We start from the raw sequence: 18,454 nt of genomic DNA on the forward strand, positions 1-18,454 counted from the left end.
CCATCAGCCATGGGAAAAAAAGTTAACCCCACAACTCCACCATGGCCTCATTTTTCTAATTCATTGAACTAAGCTCATAACAAACACAAAATTCAGAAAACAAAATGCAAAGAAATATCTTTCAATTCATTTCACAAGAGTAGGAAAACATTGATATCACTATTGATGAAGATCCTAAAAGAACTTTAGATGCTAATTCCATTTACAAATATCTGCAAATATCTTAAGGAAATTCTTAGCTCACTGAATTTAGCAATCTATAGACTCTGAAATACACCGTGGCTGGTTTGAATAGATGTCAGTTGACCTTTATGCAGAAATGTAAGCTTAATTTAAAATGAGAAAATTAATTAATGGAATTGACAAGTAATATAAACACAAATCCATTTAAAGGAGCTTTGTATGGCCCAACATATGCCTAGCACTTTAATAGAGATGCTTCAGATTGAAGCTAAGCTCTCCTCCAGGCTACAGTTTCCGAGCTACCACCACGCCGCATCTTACATCCTAAAAACGAAGTAAAATGGGGCTTTCCTAACTGTACATAGAACATCTGTATACCAAACAAATTGTGAAAAACTGACTTATATGTACAAGAAATGGTAGAGGGTCAACAAAAGCCAATATGCAAAGAAGACAGGATACCGAGATTTACCAGATGCGTGTCGCCAGATGGAGTGTACTATGCATGGCGGACAAACTGACATACAGAAGGGAATGGCACTCCCAAACCAGTTTTCAGGATGGGCATGATGTCAGCAGGCCAGTTGTTAATGCAGGAGGAAGGACAGAAGAAAGAATGACAGGGAGGAAGGGAAGGGAGGGGTGGCAGCAAGCTTGTCTTTTGCTGGACGTCGTCTTTGACCATGCTCTATTCCGTTTACTCTGCTTGCTCCATTTAATCTCTGTAGAGAGCAGTTTGATCCGCAGCCACCCAGTGCGCTTCTGAGCCATCCTTAGTTTCCTTATTTCGCACACTTCAGCTCCACCAATCTTCATATCTGATAAGCACGCTACTACCAATCCTTTGCTGCATGGAGACCAGCACTCTTACCAACAGCGCTGTGCCCCCCAGCATCCAGACAAACAAAACAAAATACCCCAATTGGATTGACACAGTATCACAGCTATGTCCTAAGGCTTCAGCACTGTGGTGAGGTCTTACTGAGTCAGGGTCTCCTCCTGTGAGGTCCCCTGCAGCTCCTGCCTTCATTACCAGGATTTTCATGCTGATGTCTAAGTAAGCCTCTGCTGTCTTCAAAGTATAGATTATTCTGTCCAACTTACAATTTTACTTCTGTTCCCCAAATAAATAATCAGTAATTATTGAAGAGTGGATGAATTAATGATATGAATAAAAGTTTAGTCAAATAATATAAAGTCACTAAACTCCGCAAAGGAAATGTCTGAAATGTGTTTGTTATTACTTCATCATCTTAGTCTGTTTCTTAACACCCCCTCCCACCCGTGTAATCTGCCCTGCCGCCTTGATCAAGTTCAAGATAATATAATTTCAGGCTATTGTAAAATTATTTTTCACGCATTTTTCATTTCCTTCACACTGGCTAAAAATACTTCACACAGAAGCAAAACCAGAGATACTTGAAGTTAACTAACTTCTGCTTTTCTAGAATGTTTCTTTCCTTTGATACTTTTAAAAAAAGATCAATTTTAAATTTAAAAAGTTAGATACTTTTAAAAAAGTGATCAACTTTAAATTTAAAAAAAATCATTGGATTTTTTATGCAAAAAATACCTACAGTTTTTTTTTTTTTTTGGAATGGCTCAGATGTCCAATTTTTGCTGAACGGATGAAGGATTGAAGGTCCACAAGACTCATTATTTATTGTTCTTATATTCTTTCATTCATTTTTGAAGGCATTTGATTGGCCAATAGAAGGTCCACTGGTGCCAAACATCCCTGCCATGAAGAGGCCGGTTTGTAAGACACCAGAGCAGTGTGTCCCTGTGAGACTCCAAATCCTGAGGAACGGAGACAAGGGAAAGAGCAGATCCCTTGTTATGGGCCCAGATGTCTTACCGGGATGGAGATTGCGGTAAGAATAACACCCATTCCAACCGACCTTCCAGAACACTCTCCAACTTCTACAGGTGCCAGTCTTCAGCTTGAAAGTTTTCTGGAAGGATTATATGTTTGTGTACAAAAAAGGGTCCTATTCAAAGATAAAAACAGACAGGGTTTGCTTTAGTTTCTTTGTCAGGAACTTGAGTTGTTCTCTTCTGTTTTCATCCACACATGAGCAGAAGACTGTGTTAGACAGGAGAAGTGGCTGCGATTCAAACAGCTCTCTCTACATTTTCAGATAGTGCTTTTGTTCGAGTTCTACAAGTGTATGTAGGTATAAGTAAATTTACAATACGCTTGTTAAATTTGGATTTTAAATTGCTTCCTGATAACTAGTCTCCTATCTTTGGGTTAAGACACACAGTTCTCTGAAGTATAGGAAAACACTGATCTGCAGTTGAAAGTTACCCTGCAAATAAAGCCATCCCTGACAGCTTATGTTTCTCTACCACTGGAGACCAACCGCCTGCCATATGTTTCTATTTTATGGATTGTGGAAGAGCTTTGATGGGAAGAATGAGTTAAACACATTGTTTCTCATATAATTACCAGCAATGTTACCTCTTGACCTTTCTTCTGAGATATTTAGAATATCTGAGGCTGCTGATAATATTTTAATATTACTCTCTTCACATCGATTAAATATACTTCATACATCACTGAACAATGAGTAACTTTCAGATTGGCTGTCCACTGAACTGCCTGTAAAGATGATAAAGTAAAAAATTAATCTTCAAAGTAAAGTCAAGCCTGAAATTGAAATCTTTGATGCATACATCTCATAATTAGCTCATTCTGCTCAATGTAAGATGTGAGGGTAATGCCCTTAAAGAGAGTGTGACTTTTCTCTCACACCCGAAGCTAACACATCATTTCATTCCCTTTCTACATTGACGCTTTTTTAAATCTTATTTTGTACCTTTAATTGTAATTATAATTATACACAGAAAGCATCTTTTACCTTAGTTTTTAAGGTGCTTAGCTCAGTCATGGAATTCGGTAGTATTTTGAGAGATTAGCAAATTTGAACAGCTATCCTGGCAGAGAGGATGTGAACTGCCCATTGTCCGAATGCTCTGCTCGTAGAACGTGCCGAGCCATCAAGTGTGCAGAGAGTGGCACGTCACTTTGTTCACCCCAAATTACTTTTGCCCAAATAATTAAAATAACCTGACATTCCCTTGACAAAATTATCCTCCCAAGGAGTGCCCAGTCTTCCTTTGCTGACTGAGACAGTTTTGTGCAGGATCATCTATAGCAAGTCCCAGAGCTGCGTGGAAATACTGGCTGACAAAAGGTTTAGATAGAAAGGCACAGCTTACATGAGAACATGGTTAGGTGGCCCCATCTCCAGGATGGACATAGTAGAGTCTGTGTAATGGCAACTTATTGGGCTCTCTTTAATAGACCCAAGCTCAGTATCTTCCAGAAGAAAAGATTTGACTGGCAGGTGAAATGTTTTGCTCACATTCACATGAGATATATTTATTTTTATAAAGTTGATCCGTACATACAAAGTGAGTATGTATGTACGGATGTTTGTATGCATGTGTATCATGCTAGAATAGAAATCTATTTTAGCTCCATTCTGCTCTGGCTACCTGCTATCCTTCAGCTGTGTAACAACCCACTGAAGATGGTTTTGAGGGTTTGCTGATGCTGTTGGCTCCACCATTGACAAAGACTGAGGAAGACAGCCCTGCCTCTCGGTGTCGTGATCACCTGCTGTGCTGTTGCTTACCTGCTGTCACATCAAGGATTAAAGCACTAGAGAGCCACTTTAATACAACCGTTAAAGGCCTACAGGGGGTGCCACCACAGCACTCATGAGTGATTAACCGTATTTGATCCATTTTTCATTTCCTAAAATACAGAACAGGTCTCTGACTTGAAGATTCGAAGGAAGATCTTTAAGCATTCCAATATCTCTATCAATATCCTTTTTCTGATCATCATCATTTAAAATTTGTTTAAAATAATAAAATTATTCAGTAAATAAAACATTACAGAGAAAAATGAATGTCATCTTTAAGTTTCATTTAATTACATTTTGGAGTTTTCAGCACCATGAAAAAAGGTTCAAAATATTGCAAGTAGATTTTCTTTTACAAATCCTTCACAGAATACATGCTTCTTTAGCATGCCATATCATTCAGTATACAGTATTAAAATTTATATTTAATTATAAAACATGAAGTTTAATATTTAATTATATTAAAATTTGAAATTGTATCTTTTAAAGGAAGGCAGATTATTGGCAGCAAATCATTATCAGTTAAGGTCTCACCACTTTCCCACATGTTAAGACACTTTGTCACTAATCAACCATGTCACATAACATGTGCATGCCTTGAATTATTGGTTGCAGAAACGTTAGTGCTGAAAGAAAGGAAAAAAGCCACACTGCAAACTATTCTGAAGCAGAAAGAAACCAGACTGAACTTCACCACCTTTTGGAGAGGTAAATGTTTACTATTTGAAATGCAAGTGTGTTTTCCATGAGAAAGCTTGAGTGGTCACACTTAACAGAGAACACACAAAACATTTCTATACATAAATTGTGAATATAATGATTGTAGACATTTTAATCACATATAATACATTATACATACTACATATAACATATATAGTATATATTGAGATAGGAGGACAAAGCTAATTTATAAAATCTCCCTCAAAAATGCAAGATTGGAAAATTCCAGAAACCAGAATAACAGAAGCCTGGCATTTGAAACTAGATAATCTGAGTCCGGAAGACATATTCATCATAAGGCGTTAGAGGCCAATTGTTTTCTGCTCTATACTTTGATGCTGGCTAGCATGGAAACTAGAAAGAGGAAGGAGTGCACAGAAAACTGTTTGTCTCAGCCCTCTGCTGCTTGCCCAGAAGGGCCAAATTCGGCTCCAAAGCTAGGGCTTCAAAACAGAACAAAGGGTAAAGACAGATTAATTAGCTATTCACCCATCCCTTCTGCTGCGATCCAACTGTCCTAACGCTGGATGTTCCCACAGGAGAGAATTCACTCTAAAAAAAATACGAGTGAGGGACAAATGTTGCTCTCCCACAGGCTTTGCCATAACCACGCTGATATGTAAGGATATCAGTGCAGGAAATGAGAAGGCATTGCATTAGCTGTTGTGGTCTCAGCCAAACAGAAGCAGGGCAATCCCACCCACCACTGCAAGTGAGGGATCTCACCCAGTGTACACCGCTTCATCAAATAGAGCATGAGACGATGTACTTTCTCCTGGCTTGTTTCCTTTCAAGACCACCGCAAGGACATCCCTGGTCTCGATATCTGCTTAATTACTATATGCTGATGTAGGAAATAAGAGTTAGAAAGTTCCGTGCTCAGTCTTGCTGAGGAGCACAAAGTCATTTCTGGCTCACTACAGTGGTACAGGTATCACCAGCAGTGTATGGCAAGACCTTCATCCCAACAATATTCTTTAGAAAATGCATGACCCGACATAACTGTTAGCTCTATTTCTCCCTCCCTAAGGTTTAGGCATAGCTAAAGGCAAGGAAACCTATGCTCCTATCCCTTCAGTGACTCTCCATGAACTAGAACTCAGGTATGCTATTCTAGAATCCAGAATGCCTTCAAGCTGCTCCTGTCTTCTTTATAGGCTCATCAGATCCCCCAACCCGTTCATATACCCTGGCCCAGCCTGAACTCTTCTATTTTATTTTTAATTTAATTTTTTATTTCTTGAGAATTTCATTTCTACCTTCCTCTTCCCCCCAACTCCTCCTCCTCATCTGTCAAGTTCAACCTTTCCTCTTCTTATTGTTTTGCACACAAACACACACACACACACCTGAGTCCCTTTAGTGTTTTTCATATGTGCATGTGTTTAACAATGACAACTTGGTATTGGATAATCTGTCTGGGGGCTCATCCATCGAGAAAACTGATTCTGCCTCTCTCAGCAGATAGTGATTGGCTTATAACTCTTCATCTGGGGTGGGACCTCCTGGAATTTCTCCCACCCGTGTTGGCATGTTCATTGATAAGGTCATTATGCAGGTATTGTTTAAGCAACTATATTATTGCTATACCATGAGTGCTGCATTGTGGTCAGATCTAGAACACACCATTTTAGCAGGCATCCAAGTTCCCTGACTCTTATAGTCTTTCTGCCCCCCATATTCCATGGCATTTGCTTAGGTTGTGCCTCACATCTCCCAAATGGGGCTAGACACCCCACTGTCACTTACTCTCTGAATTTTTCCTGGTGGTGGATCTTTGTAGTAGCCTCTGTCTACTTCAAAAAGAAGCTTCTCTGATGGCGGGTGGGCACTGCGCTTATCTTTGGGTATGAGGTCTAGTATTTAGAGTACAGTTAGAAATTATGTTGGTGTAGGAAAATGGCAGTAGTGGGCTCTCCTCTAGGGTCCATGACCTCTCCAGCCCTAGCAGGTTGGCTAGGTTTACAATACTAAGCATGAATTCCCTCCTATTGAATGGGCTGTTAGTTATCCCCCCCACCATAACAGTCCCACTGAAGGCATCTTACTGGCCAAGCATTTGTTATAGCCAAGGCTTTATAGTTGGATGGGGTTATTAATGCCTTGCAAGTATCTTCTGATATTATGAGAGCTAGCCACAAAGAGGAGGCTTCCATATCAGTTGCAGCTTGATTCCTCCAAGTTCCGTGTCTGAAGTGTGAGGTGTCTTCTGTAACAGGGTCTTACTTTTGATTTCTGAGGAAATCTAGGGCTAGGGCAACAGTCTATGTTGTTTTTAGCGTCTCTTGGAAAACCCTGGCCAACAACTCGAAAAGGGGTTTTCAGTGCCTGGAATAGGGATTTTTGTTAGATAGTCTGTGACTCTTGGGGAAACTATCACCCCACTTTGTATAACTACATCTGAACTATATACATGCATATATGGGTAAATGTATGTATGTTTGTGTTTTCAAGTAAGCCTATAAAACAATATGCTCCCCTTATGGGCTTCTTATACATCATTAGTGTTGATCCTTCTTCCTCTTTCCTTCTGTACTCACCTTTCCCCTCCACAGCCACAGTCTTGTCTGCCCCCCTTTCTTCTTTCTCCCTCTGTAACACCCACACCCTGCTCTTAAAGAACGATTCATGTGTTCAAGTTCAAGCCAATGTCACTTCCTTAGATAAAGCCCCTGCAGGAAGGGATCCACTGTTTTCCTTTGCTCTTGAAAGACACTGACCATCGCCGACAACAGTACCCGCTGCACCATGCTGAGAGTCAGTGGATGGCCTGTCTTCACTCTTGGCTGGGTAGGCGACTCCTCCAGGAGTCAGGAGTGTATGGCATTCATTTCAGTGCCCACAAAATACTGTGTGAAGCTTGGGGGGTGGTCAATGATAACATTTAACCAGGCAAACATCCTGGCTGCAATCACTTCTGGGGGAGGAAGATGAGGAACTGCTTGATGCAGGTGTGGCTTTGGTGACTTTGGAGAGCACATGGAGCTTCAACTGAAAATGCCAAGAAGCATATTTGAGATAGAAGGACGAACATGAGTTAAAGCCAAAAAAATGGCCAGATATATGTAAGACACAGACTGAGAAAGTCTGAATTTAAGTCCACAAACCAGAGTCAGGAACTGAGAGTCAAAAGGACACGCTGGCTCTTGAGTAGCCATTAATGGCCAGGCTTTGGTTTCTTCTGTTTTCTTACGTTACTCCCGCAAGCCGCTTGTATGCAAAATTAATTTCTACGTCTCTTGTTGCAGGTGCACTGAAATTTTAGATTTACCTTTTGCTGCCCGGAGACTTTTCGATGAAAAAGGGAAGGAAATTTTTTCCCTGAATGACCTGCAGAGAGATGAACTGGTAACCAGGGGAGGGTGGGGTTGGAACTGTGAGTAGCTGAGCACACGCTGAGAAAGAGCACCCTTCCGTGCAAGGCTGCCATGCTCACCAAGCTTACTCTTTCTCAGAAGTCCCCCCAAGGTGTCAATCATCAAAAACCAATGCTAACCGATAGCATTGCTGTCTTCCTAGGCAGCGGGTCAGGCTTGTGTGACTCAAGATGATAAATAAATATGTGTTTATCACACCTTTTTAAAAAGGATACCTTTTCCTCCACTACAGAGCCTACGGCAGGCCAGTTATTCACCACTTCTGATTTCTACATCTGTTGCTGAAGGAGAGAGACCCTTAACTCTTTTTGAAGTCTATCTATAGTTATTTAATGATTTCCTTATTAATGACTAATTTCTTTGCTTTCTCAGATTAAAAAAAAGTACACATTTTCATCCCCTCTAATTGGAGTCTAGAGAAAGCTGAGAAATGGAAGGCCTTGCACGGCCTAGTCTTGCCCACCCCCTCCTCTCTGGAATTAGAGATATCTGTGTAGGTGGAAACATTCCTTGCCCTGGCTGATGCCTGAAGCTCTTTGAATAAAATCTCCAAGCTGAGCATGGTGGCTCATGCCGGTAACCCCACTACTCCTAGAGGCTGAAACAGGAGGATTGTTGTGAGTTCAAGGTCACTATTGGCTTCATAGTAAGTTCTGGACCCATCCGATTTGTGTAGGAAAACACCATCTCAAGGAAAACAACACCCATGCACACATATGCGACCAATACAAAATAAAACAACTTGGTTAGTGCTCTGAAGCTGAGAACCTCTTGAGCGTTTGAAAGCCACATTCAGTGAACAGTGTGAGAGGCAGCAGGTGAAGAGGCCTTGCTTTGTTTCGGCAGGTTTTATGTGGAATGCGAACTTTATCACTTCTAAGAGTTTTGTTTGTTTCTTATGTTTCTGTTTGTACATGATGCTGGGGTTATTCGGTTGTTTCTGTTTTCTTTCTCGCAGATGGAATTTTGGGCAGTCAATAACAAAAGATAGATGTAGCCCGAAGATGAGTATAGAGGAGGCACCAGGGCAAAGGGAAGATGGGCGTGAGGAGGGTGGGATGATGGTGTCGGAAGTGCATCTCTCATCACCAGGGTTTAACTCACTGCGCTGTGAGGGGGAAAATTGTAATGGGGCCAATTGCTAGACGTAGTGTCTGTCAGAGAATGGGAAGTCTGATGTTCAAGAAGGGGACAACCTAAGAGGATCCTTCCTGCATCCTCATGCAAAGAGCTAAGTGATGAGTGTATGATGATGGCAAGAGGGGGCACTGGGGTTCTCCTCCGCCTGGGTCTCAGCATGTTCTTGTTCTTCCTGTCTTTAAGGGAATATGTGCCAGGTGTGGTGACATAGTCCCACCCTCCCAGCAGTCAGGGGACTGGGACTGGATGATCTTGAAGCTCAAGGCTAGCCTGGGCTATATAGAGGGACTCTGTCAATGAGGAGGGTTGGAAGGTTGGGAGGAAGGAGAGAAGAGAATGTATTTAAGGGCATTTAAGAAACCGATTCATGGAAGGAGGGACAGTGCTACCTCACTATTATTATCCAGAAATTACACATCAATATCTAGTGCACATTTTAACATTGTTCAATAAGCTAAAGCTACCTTAAAGGAGAAATGTTAATTCTACATCATTTTAATTGAAGAACTCTTTACAGTTTTTAATTAAAATAGAATTCTATTACTTTCTCCCAACCACTCTCAAGTTGGTGGCCTTCTTTCTTTGATTATTTTTATTTTATACAAATATATATGTATGTACATATGTATGTATGTATTATGTATGTATGTATATGCATAAACAAGACCAGAGCAATGGCAATATCAGCAGACATGTTAACATGGAAGGGAACAATTTCATAGAGTCCCATCCCTAGGCAAAGAACCACAGGTAACTCAGGACTACTGAGAGCAGGAGAATTAGCTTCTCCTAGGGATGAGCTCTTATTGGTTGTCAGATTCAGAGTGGCCAGCCTTACAACCATATACACACAGACAGCAAAAACATATCCAGTAGTATGTATGTATGTGTGTTTTAAAAGATCTTGGTTTTTAATTGTGTGTACACTTGTGTATGTTTATACACATACATGCAGTGCCTCCAGAGGCCATAAGTGGGTGTTGTATCTCCTGAAGCTAATTTACAGGTGGTAGTGAGCCACCCAACATGGATGCTAGGAACCTACTCCAGTCTTTGCAAGAGTGGTACATGTCTTAAACTGCTCGCCATATCCCCACATTAGTATTTTGGTGTTTATATAATACTACAAGTCCATTTCTGCAAGGGATCTTAATCTTTTTTTCATGAAAGAGCAGGTAGTGGAGATCTTAGGCTTTGGTAACTATGTGGTCTCTACAGAAACACCAGCCATTGGCTACATGTAAACAAATCAGCAAGTCTCGTTCCCAGGAAATCTGTATTTACAAAATGTACCAGCAGCTCCCATCTGGGCCATGGTCACATTTGGCCAGCTTCTGATTATCTCTTCATTTCAATCCTTCCCCCTTACCTTCCTTTCCATTAAAAAAATTATTTGAATTTTGTTATTTGTAAATGACTATAGACTTATAGGAGTTGCAAAAAAGATGTGGAATGGTTTTGTTTGTTTGTTTTGCTTTGTTTTTTCCGTGGTCCATGTTGTACTACATGAGAGGCTGGCATCACTGGCCAGCCATGGTAGAGTCTAACAACATGCATGCAGTTAAGGCTGTGCCGCCTGCCGGGCACTCTGCAGAACCAGTGCCTTTGTCGGCGGCTTGTTCCTTTTCATTACTGGGTGGTACTCCATGACACTGCAGTTTGGCTGTTCGCCCTCCGTATGGTCCTGACTGCTGGGACTGCTTCTACTCGGAGCTGTTTCGATCCCTTCCACACCATTTCCCAGACGCATCTCTTTGATAGGTTTATGTTTCATGTGGAGAAGCCTGGATTAATCCTGACCTCTCCATCGCTCAACAAAGGAAGCAAGTCCTCCTCAGGAGCCTTGAGTTTGACGTTTCCAAGATTAAAACCTTTTGCAGCTTGTGCAAGGAGGAAGGTAAGCTTTGACGGTACCTTACTTCGATACCCCAACACATCCAATGACATGGCTTTATATTTAAATCATGTTTATTCAAACAGTCCATGTTTGAGCTCTGCATCTTGCTGTTTGGTTCTTTAGCCTCATTCATTAAAGTGTATTTAACATGGTTGCATATTTTATTACCTACTATACTTCGGAAGAGCCAACGGTTAAAAAAAAAGACAACTCAACACGATTCCTCTTATGTTTTACAGATATGTAATTTGTGAGCCCCATGCATTCCCATCAAGGAAAGAGGATTAGATGTCCAATCATGTTTTAATGTTGTACCATCTGTTTATGTCATCAATCTCTTAGGCAGGGCTTTAGAACTTTCTAGTCTGCAGAGCCCTCCCTTGGCTGAGAGGAAAGAACTTGGGACATACATCATCTTGTTCCTGGGCTCCCAGGCTGAAGTCTATGTCTACAATCACTTGTGCTTGTTCGTTTGGTCTGGACAGGACTGGGAGTGGGCCATGGCTTCCTACCTGGCTCAGCCTCCTTCCTGCTGTCTTACTCTCTGGAACCAAGCAGTGGTAGCTGGCTTACTTCTGGCTAGAGAGCTACCTTATCCTTGTTTGTCTACCACTTTAGGAACTTTCCAGAAAGCTTCTTGGCAATTGATAGGTCAGCTGCATGTCCAGAAAGTCAAGTCCATATGCATGTAGCCTTGCGGTGCTGGGAGGGGTCATGTCACAGAGTCCTGATGCTTCCCTAGTGTTTCCACAGTGACACCAGTAAGGGAAAATACAACTCCTTGCACTGGTTTCTGGTATTCTCCACCTTCTACCTCTGTCCCTGCAGGCCAATACTGAAAGGTAAACTCTTTATACACTAAGTAGGAGAGAAAGGCTTGTGGGAAACACACACACCAGTTGCTGTATTTCTTGGCTTATATAGTTGTCATCTCGGGACAGTATGCTGTTTGAATGTCAAAAGCTGTTGTTAGCATCTGGGAAGTCAACTCAGTCAGTAAATCGCTCGTCACTGGGCCTGATTGCCAGCACGCTTGTGAAAAGTCAAGTGTGGTTACAAGAACCTGCCATCCCAGCACTGGGGACAGAGACAGACTCACTCACTAGTCGGCCTAATCAGCCAGGCTCAGTTCCCCGTAGGGAGCCCTGGCTCAGCAAACAGGATGGGCGGCGGCCGAGGAACAGCGTAACAGAATGTGGTTGATTTCTGCCACCCCTACCCTACTCTTGTCTTTTGACTTTTGAGTTTCTCTTGTAATATCTCTCTCTCTCCCTTGTGGACTTCCCCTTTCCCTTACCAAGGTAAGGAAAAACCATTATCCCCCACAGTTTTATACACCTTTCGCAGTACTGGATTTCATGCTTGAGTCTGAATCTCAGAGAACCATCTAAAGACGTATATGGAAAATGCTATAGCTTGTTTGAATAATTGGAATAGAGAATCATTAAATTAACCTCGGAAATACCTACTATTAGTACTTTTGTCTAAGTAAATCTCAAGAGGAAAGAATTAGCAAGCATCCAGTTAAAGTCCAACTTCTTCGTTTAAAGAACGCCCAAAGGCTGAAGGTTTTGCCGTTCATTGAGTATGTGATTTTGAATTCCTGGTGCTCTTCAGTCGTGACTAATATGTCTTTGCAATTGGTTCATTTCTTCTCAGCTCTCGTTTTAGAAGTCCAAAGTGACCTTGTGTCTGGGGGCAAGCTCGTTGTGCATAAACCTGTAGTAGTTGTTGAAGAAGAGAAGCAAGAGAAAGGACCAGAGGGAACTCAGATGCAAAATGATGCTTTAATACCAGGAAATGCTCCCAGAGACGCTCTGTAAGTAAGTCATCACTGTGGCTGGAGAAGGGGCCAGTGCTGTGTGACTGCAGCTCTTCCACCTGAGGCAGTGTGGAGCCCATGCAGGGAACTCAGAGACTTTCTGAAGCTCCATCACTTGTCATACCGTATTCACTTAGTTTCTGACAGACCAATAGAACCAGGGCTTTAACCATCACCTTCCACTCCTTTTGGCGATGCAGCTACATTATCTTAGCATGGTACTTTCCTTTCCTCTTCCTTCCTTCTTTCCTTCCTTCCTTCCTTCCTTCCTTCCTTCCTTCCTTCCTTCATTCCTTCCTTCCTTCCTCTCTTTCTTTCTCACCATGTTTTGTCCCAGTAAACACTGAATCATTTTGAGCCACTGAAATTGCTTTCTGGAAGATCGTCATAACACCATCCTTTTAGGCTCTCTAAGGTCCATCTGTGGACAGTTATCTTACCTTCAGTGCTTCCGTGCGAGCCTAGGCTGACAAGCTGAGTGATAACCTGCCCTCTTATGGCCCTCAGCCCTGCCTGACAATGGCCCCGCTTTTACCTCATGGTCACTTCCATTTGACACATCTCTTCTTGCTGTCTAGCATACCGGCTTCTAATAGGTGACAAACTATGGCCTAAAGATACCCAATGCTCACTGCAGATACTTCTTTCTTTCTGCCTCAGGTTCTCTTTCTTGTCACACACCTATCTGTGGTGACTTCACTAAATTTAGACAGTGCTGTACATGGAGATGTTAATGTCGGGCTTCTTCGCCCAACCTGGGGCCTCGGTGTGGCAAAGGACCCCACCCCCATGCTCTGCATAGGCAGAATAAGGGTATGATGAGTTTACTCCAGACTTGAGCCCAGCGATTGCCAAACTCACTTATCCTTGTTACAAATTTATTATTTTGCCTTTATTAATTTTGAACGTGTGTGTGTGTGTGTGTGTGTGTGTGTGTGTGTGTGTGTGTGTGCGCGCGCGCGTGCGCATGCAATGCATGCACCACACTGCAGGTGCAGAAGTCAGAAGATAAGGACTTACTTCTCTTCTCCCACTGTGGCCTATGTGTATCAAACTCAAGCTGCCAGTCCCGGTGACAGGTCCCTGTACCTGCTGAGCCACTGCTGGCCCACCTTGCTACCAACTTGTAGGAAGCTGGTTTTAGGAAGCACTTTTCTTAATCTGACAAGTGATTCATTCACCTAGTCCAGGTCTCCAAACAATACAGGCACTGGCAAGCAGTTTTTTTGCATTCGGAGAGTTTCTTCTCCCATGTGGTATCTCCTATAAAAGCTAGGGAATTGGACACAAACTCTCCTAACAAGCTTTCCATTCTTCTGAAGAGTGTTTCCTCCGGCCTCTAAATTACCAGGCTGCACTCAGACAAAACAGAGTGAGGAAAAAGGAGTAACCTTCTAGAGCAAAGATCTGCTTTGTGGATCAGTCACGACAAGGCCTGGAGTCCTTAAGGTGTGGGAACTCATAGCTCCCAGCACACAGGGTTGCTGGTTCTTAACCAAACACCCCAGGCAGGTTTTGTGACCCAGACTCTCAAAGATTCCCTGAGTCCAGGTGCCACTGGCTCACAAGGAAGCTCATTCTGCTTTGATGATATACTGACTGGTTTTGTGTCAACTTGACACAAGCCAGCGTCATTAAAGAGGAAGGAGCTTCAGCTGAGGAAATGCCTCAATGAGATCCAGCTGTATGGTGTTTTCTCATTTAGGAATCATTGGGGGAGGGCCCAGCCCATGCTGGGTGGTGCCAACCCTGGGCTACTGGTTCTGGGTTCTATAAGAAAGCAGGCTGCACAAGCCATGTGGAGCAAGCCAGTAAGCAGCATCCTCCATGGCCTCTGCATCAGTTCCTGCCTCCAAGTTCCTGCCCTGTTTGAGTTCCTGTCCTGACTTCCTTCAGTGGCGAACAAGAATGCTGAAGTATAAGCAAAATAAACCCTTTCTTCCCCAACATGCTTTTTGGTCATGGTGTGGCTTCGCAGCAAGAGAACCCTGACTAAGACAGATGACCAGCTCTCAGAAATCTCTGTCCCTTGAACTCATGCTTCCCTGTGATGAACTCTACTTCAGGCTGGCAGACCTTCAGTCCTCACTTATCAATGTACTTGGATGTCCCTCTTTGAACATAACTTTCACTAGTTCTTTGAGCTGTGTCCAAAGACAATGTCTTCTGTATCTGTTTAATTGTGTTTTTAGTTATCTCTTTTTGAGTTGGCATGAAAAGTCATGGGTTTTCATAGTCCATCCCACTATGAGTTACCCCCACTGCCCTCCTCCACCTTCCCTTCTGCTCTGCCATAGTCACCTTCTTCCCAAATGCCCCCGCTGGGCTTCCATGTCGCATATCCTTCATTGCCCTCTCTCATGTTCCTTCCTCCCTGACCGGTAAGACATCTTTGATGACAAAACTCCACGTTAGGACGTCCTTGTGTGATTTCTCTGGAATCCGTCAGTCTGCATCTTTGGAGGATTTAGCTTGTAAGAACTGAGGTGATTTAAGAAAGATGATTAAGAAAGGTGATTCAAGCAAGTTTTGGGAACATGAATCTAAAAGGGACCTTCTCTTCTCTTTTTGAGATTATTATTTGATTCCAACATTGCTTCCTCCCCTTCCCTCCATCCACACCCTCCCATTTACCCTTCCTTACTCTCTTTCAAACTCATGACCTCTCTTTTTATTCTCACATGCATATATGTACATACATATAGGTTCCTAAATATAACCTGCTCAGTCCATATGTTACTTGTATGTATGTTTTCAGGGCTGAAAGGCAGGCTTTTTTAATTGCTGGGTTCTGTGGAGAGATGTGTGCCAAAGCCTGTAAGGAGCAGTGTGGGAAAGAGCCTGGGCACTGGGTCTACATCCCTGCTGATGGGAAGCAAGTACAGAGCACAGAACGTGGGGACGGCCTTCTCACTCCTCACAATATTGCAGAGACTGTCCCTTCCAAATTCCTGAGCTCTGTGTGGAACCACCTCCCTGACTACTCACTCTGACATGTCAGCATCTTCCTGTTCCTCAAATGAATCAATGCATTCTTGATGTTTTCAATTGTATTTACTTATTTGCTTTTGACTAGAATGTTCTTCCTCAATAGCAAGATTCTCTGGGCCCTCAGTTTTGAGCTGGCCTCAGAGAGGAGTCTGGCTTCACTTCTAAAGCACTGCAGATGGCAGCAAAGCAACTCCTCGCTGCAGTGTCCTGTTTTCTTCTACAGGGAAGCTAGCTGTGGCTACTCATTTCCTTGTCTGTTATCGTTCGTTTTCCCAACACAATGGGAGCATAGTGAATGAAGACCTTACCTGTCTTGTTCATTACTGTACCCAGCACAAAGAGTTCTATACCTGGCATATACCAGAAGTTAGATAAATATTGGTGAAAGGAATACATAACTAGTGGAATATGCATCTTATGAATAAGAGATTTGGTTGATTAATTATTTAAACAAGATAGATTTTAAAAATGCTTTCCTAGAATTGACTTGACTGCGTTTGTCTTGCCAGGACTAGCAAAGGCTGGCGAATTCCAAGTAGACTATAGGACACTGTGTGGTGAGGTTGGAGGAGCTGTGTTATCTGTTTCAAACACAAGATGGCGCTGGCGTCTTTTCAACAACTGGGGATATGCTGACCAGGGAAGCTGCCTGGGCTCGGAAAGAGGCCTTGGTTGCGCTCCAACCTCTTACCCATATGCAGCACTGGCCCTGGCATTGAAACGTGCGAAGCCAGATGTATTAACACCAGAGATGCCCTGGAAGACTTCAGTCATTTGATAATGCTGGTGCTTACACCAAATTATCACCACTACCTTGTTGATCGCAGAGAAAGAACTTTATTTACCCAGCTGCATATTAGGACTGAAATATTCATGCTGCTTTGCCTGTGTTTATACCTCCCTCAGCATAACCGTCTTCGTAATGCTGTGGACTGATCTTACTCAAAGCAGATGTGTTCTAAGAACAACCTGGAGTTCAGAATCCACGGATCGGAACAGTGGCTGCTACTCCTGCCCCCTTTGTCTTGAGTTTTCAAAATCACTATTCTATTCTAAAGTTTTCATGTGTTTTTCTCAATTAGAAAACATGCATGCAGCTGTGATTTGAGTCACTTTTGGTTCCTCTATTGAGAGGAAGATTCTATAATATCATCTTCAGAATAAATATCTGCAATCTGGTTATCGAGCTATACTGCTTTGTACAAAATCAGGAGCCACTTAAGCACCAGTGTGAGGAGTGTCATTTCGTGTCCACTATGAGTTGCTCAAACTACTGTTTAATAGCTTTAATAGAACTTTGAAATATAATACATGGGCCCACATTCTAAACTAAAATAACAAAGATAAATGCTGTGGACTATGGCATTGAGGGATTTTATTTGTAGGCATCTACCAATAGAGGTGCATTAGTGGATTTCCCAGTCTAGGCAGCCTATGAAAACATGATCTAGAGAAGTGCCAGTATCCTGCAGGCAGTGGTCAGGCTACAGCTGGAGACTCTGTGAACATGCATCAGCACTCTTAGACTTGACTTTGCCCCTGCATCTTGACAGAGATTCACATGCGAGAGCCCATCTCCGCATGGAAGCCTGTCGCAGGATGCCCAAGTATGCCTGGCAGGACCCTTCGTTCAACCTTGCTGATGGCGACAGCCTTCCAAAGAAAACGGACAAAGAGCTCCTGGAAAATGTGCAGCCCCAAAAGAAGCACAGGTAAAGTTTGCATGGGATTCTTGTTGGAAGGTTCTGTCTGGTCTTAGCTCTCCTCCTGCGGCTACATGCACATTCCCTAACATCTTTCCTTTGGCTGCTGTGTGTGCCCGCGTGCACATTCTTCTCTTGTGATGCTAATCACAGCATCTGTGACATGTAGGATGGACATGTTCTTTACCCCTCAGCTCCTCCTGTGCAGGCTGACATGATGTTTGGGTGTCTGATGGACTCTTTCTACTAAACGGTAGTTCCAGCCACCTTTGACTCCTGAGAACTTAGAATAGAATCGGAACGCTTGTATTCATTGGATGAGCGTGTGGATAACTTACTAAAGCCTTAACTAGGATGTTCTTAATATCTTAAGAAGCTAGGAAAATAGAATTTTTCCTTTTAAACATTTTTGTTCTAGTTGTCATCCAATGAAATGTTAGGAATATAACATACATTGTATTTTTCCACAATCTTTAGATATTTGCTTGATGTTATAGTGGCTATTAGCACATGTGAGTTAAAGAGTTGCCACAGATTTAGCCATGACCATCAGAGCACACACACAGTGGAGGCTTAATAGAGCTTTTGGATTAATATGTCAGTGTATTTCGATGTTGATGATATGTCACACATATGCTTAATGTTTTGTGGTCCTTAAGTAAGAGATTTCTTTAAATCAACTTCCTGGCATTTCCTTATTCTGTAATGATAGTTCTTCGCTGAAATTTTGGAGCCCAGAACCCAGCAGCAAGAAGAAAAAATATTTCAGTTTGCACAGAACACAATTACTCCCTGTTTTCATTCGGCACGCCTCTTCCCTGCCTCCTCATTTTGCTTGAATTTCACCTTTTCTTCCTTAGCTATCCTGCTTTCCATCTGAACTTGCTTTCTTTTAGCTGGCAAGTTTTTCAAATGATCTCTTAAATAAACATTTATTTCTTTTAAAAAATGAATTCAGGATTCTA

The 18,454-nt window shown here is 42.4% G+C and overlaps 1 protein-coding gene across 1 annotated transcript in view; it reads left to right on the top strand.

Moving 5' to 3' along the window:
* Window positions 1-18,454, top strand: part of LOC142844963 (doublecortin domain-containing protein 1-like) — a 152,406-nt gene that overhangs the window by 93,320 nt on the left and 40,632 nt on the right. The window contains exons 3-8 of the mRNA XM_075963735.1: window positions 1,879-2,057; window positions 4,455-4,547; window positions 7,808-7,907; window positions 10,838-10,973; window positions 12,633-12,792; window positions 17,340-17,498. Of these exons, the coding sequence (XP_075819850.1) occupies window positions 1,927-2,057; window positions 4,455-4,547; window positions 7,808-7,907; window positions 10,838-10,973; window positions 12,633-12,792; window positions 17,340-17,498 (779 nt within the window). The 5' untranslated portion in view covers window positions 1,879-1,926. The remainder of the gene's footprint in view (window positions 1-1,878; window positions 2,058-4,454; window positions 4,548-7,807; window positions 7,908-10,837; window positions 10,974-12,632; window positions 12,793-17,339; window positions 17,499-18,454) is intronic.

The sequence above is a fragment of the Microtus pennsylvanicus genome, chromosome 2 (assembly GCF_037038515.1).
Source record: "Microtus pennsylvanicus isolate mMicPen1 chromosome 2, mMicPen1.hap1, whole genome shotgun sequence".
In the NCBI taxonomy this organism is placed as follows: domain Eukaryota; kingdom Metazoa; phylum Chordata; class Mammalia; order Rodentia; family Cricetidae; genus Microtus; species Microtus pennsylvanicus.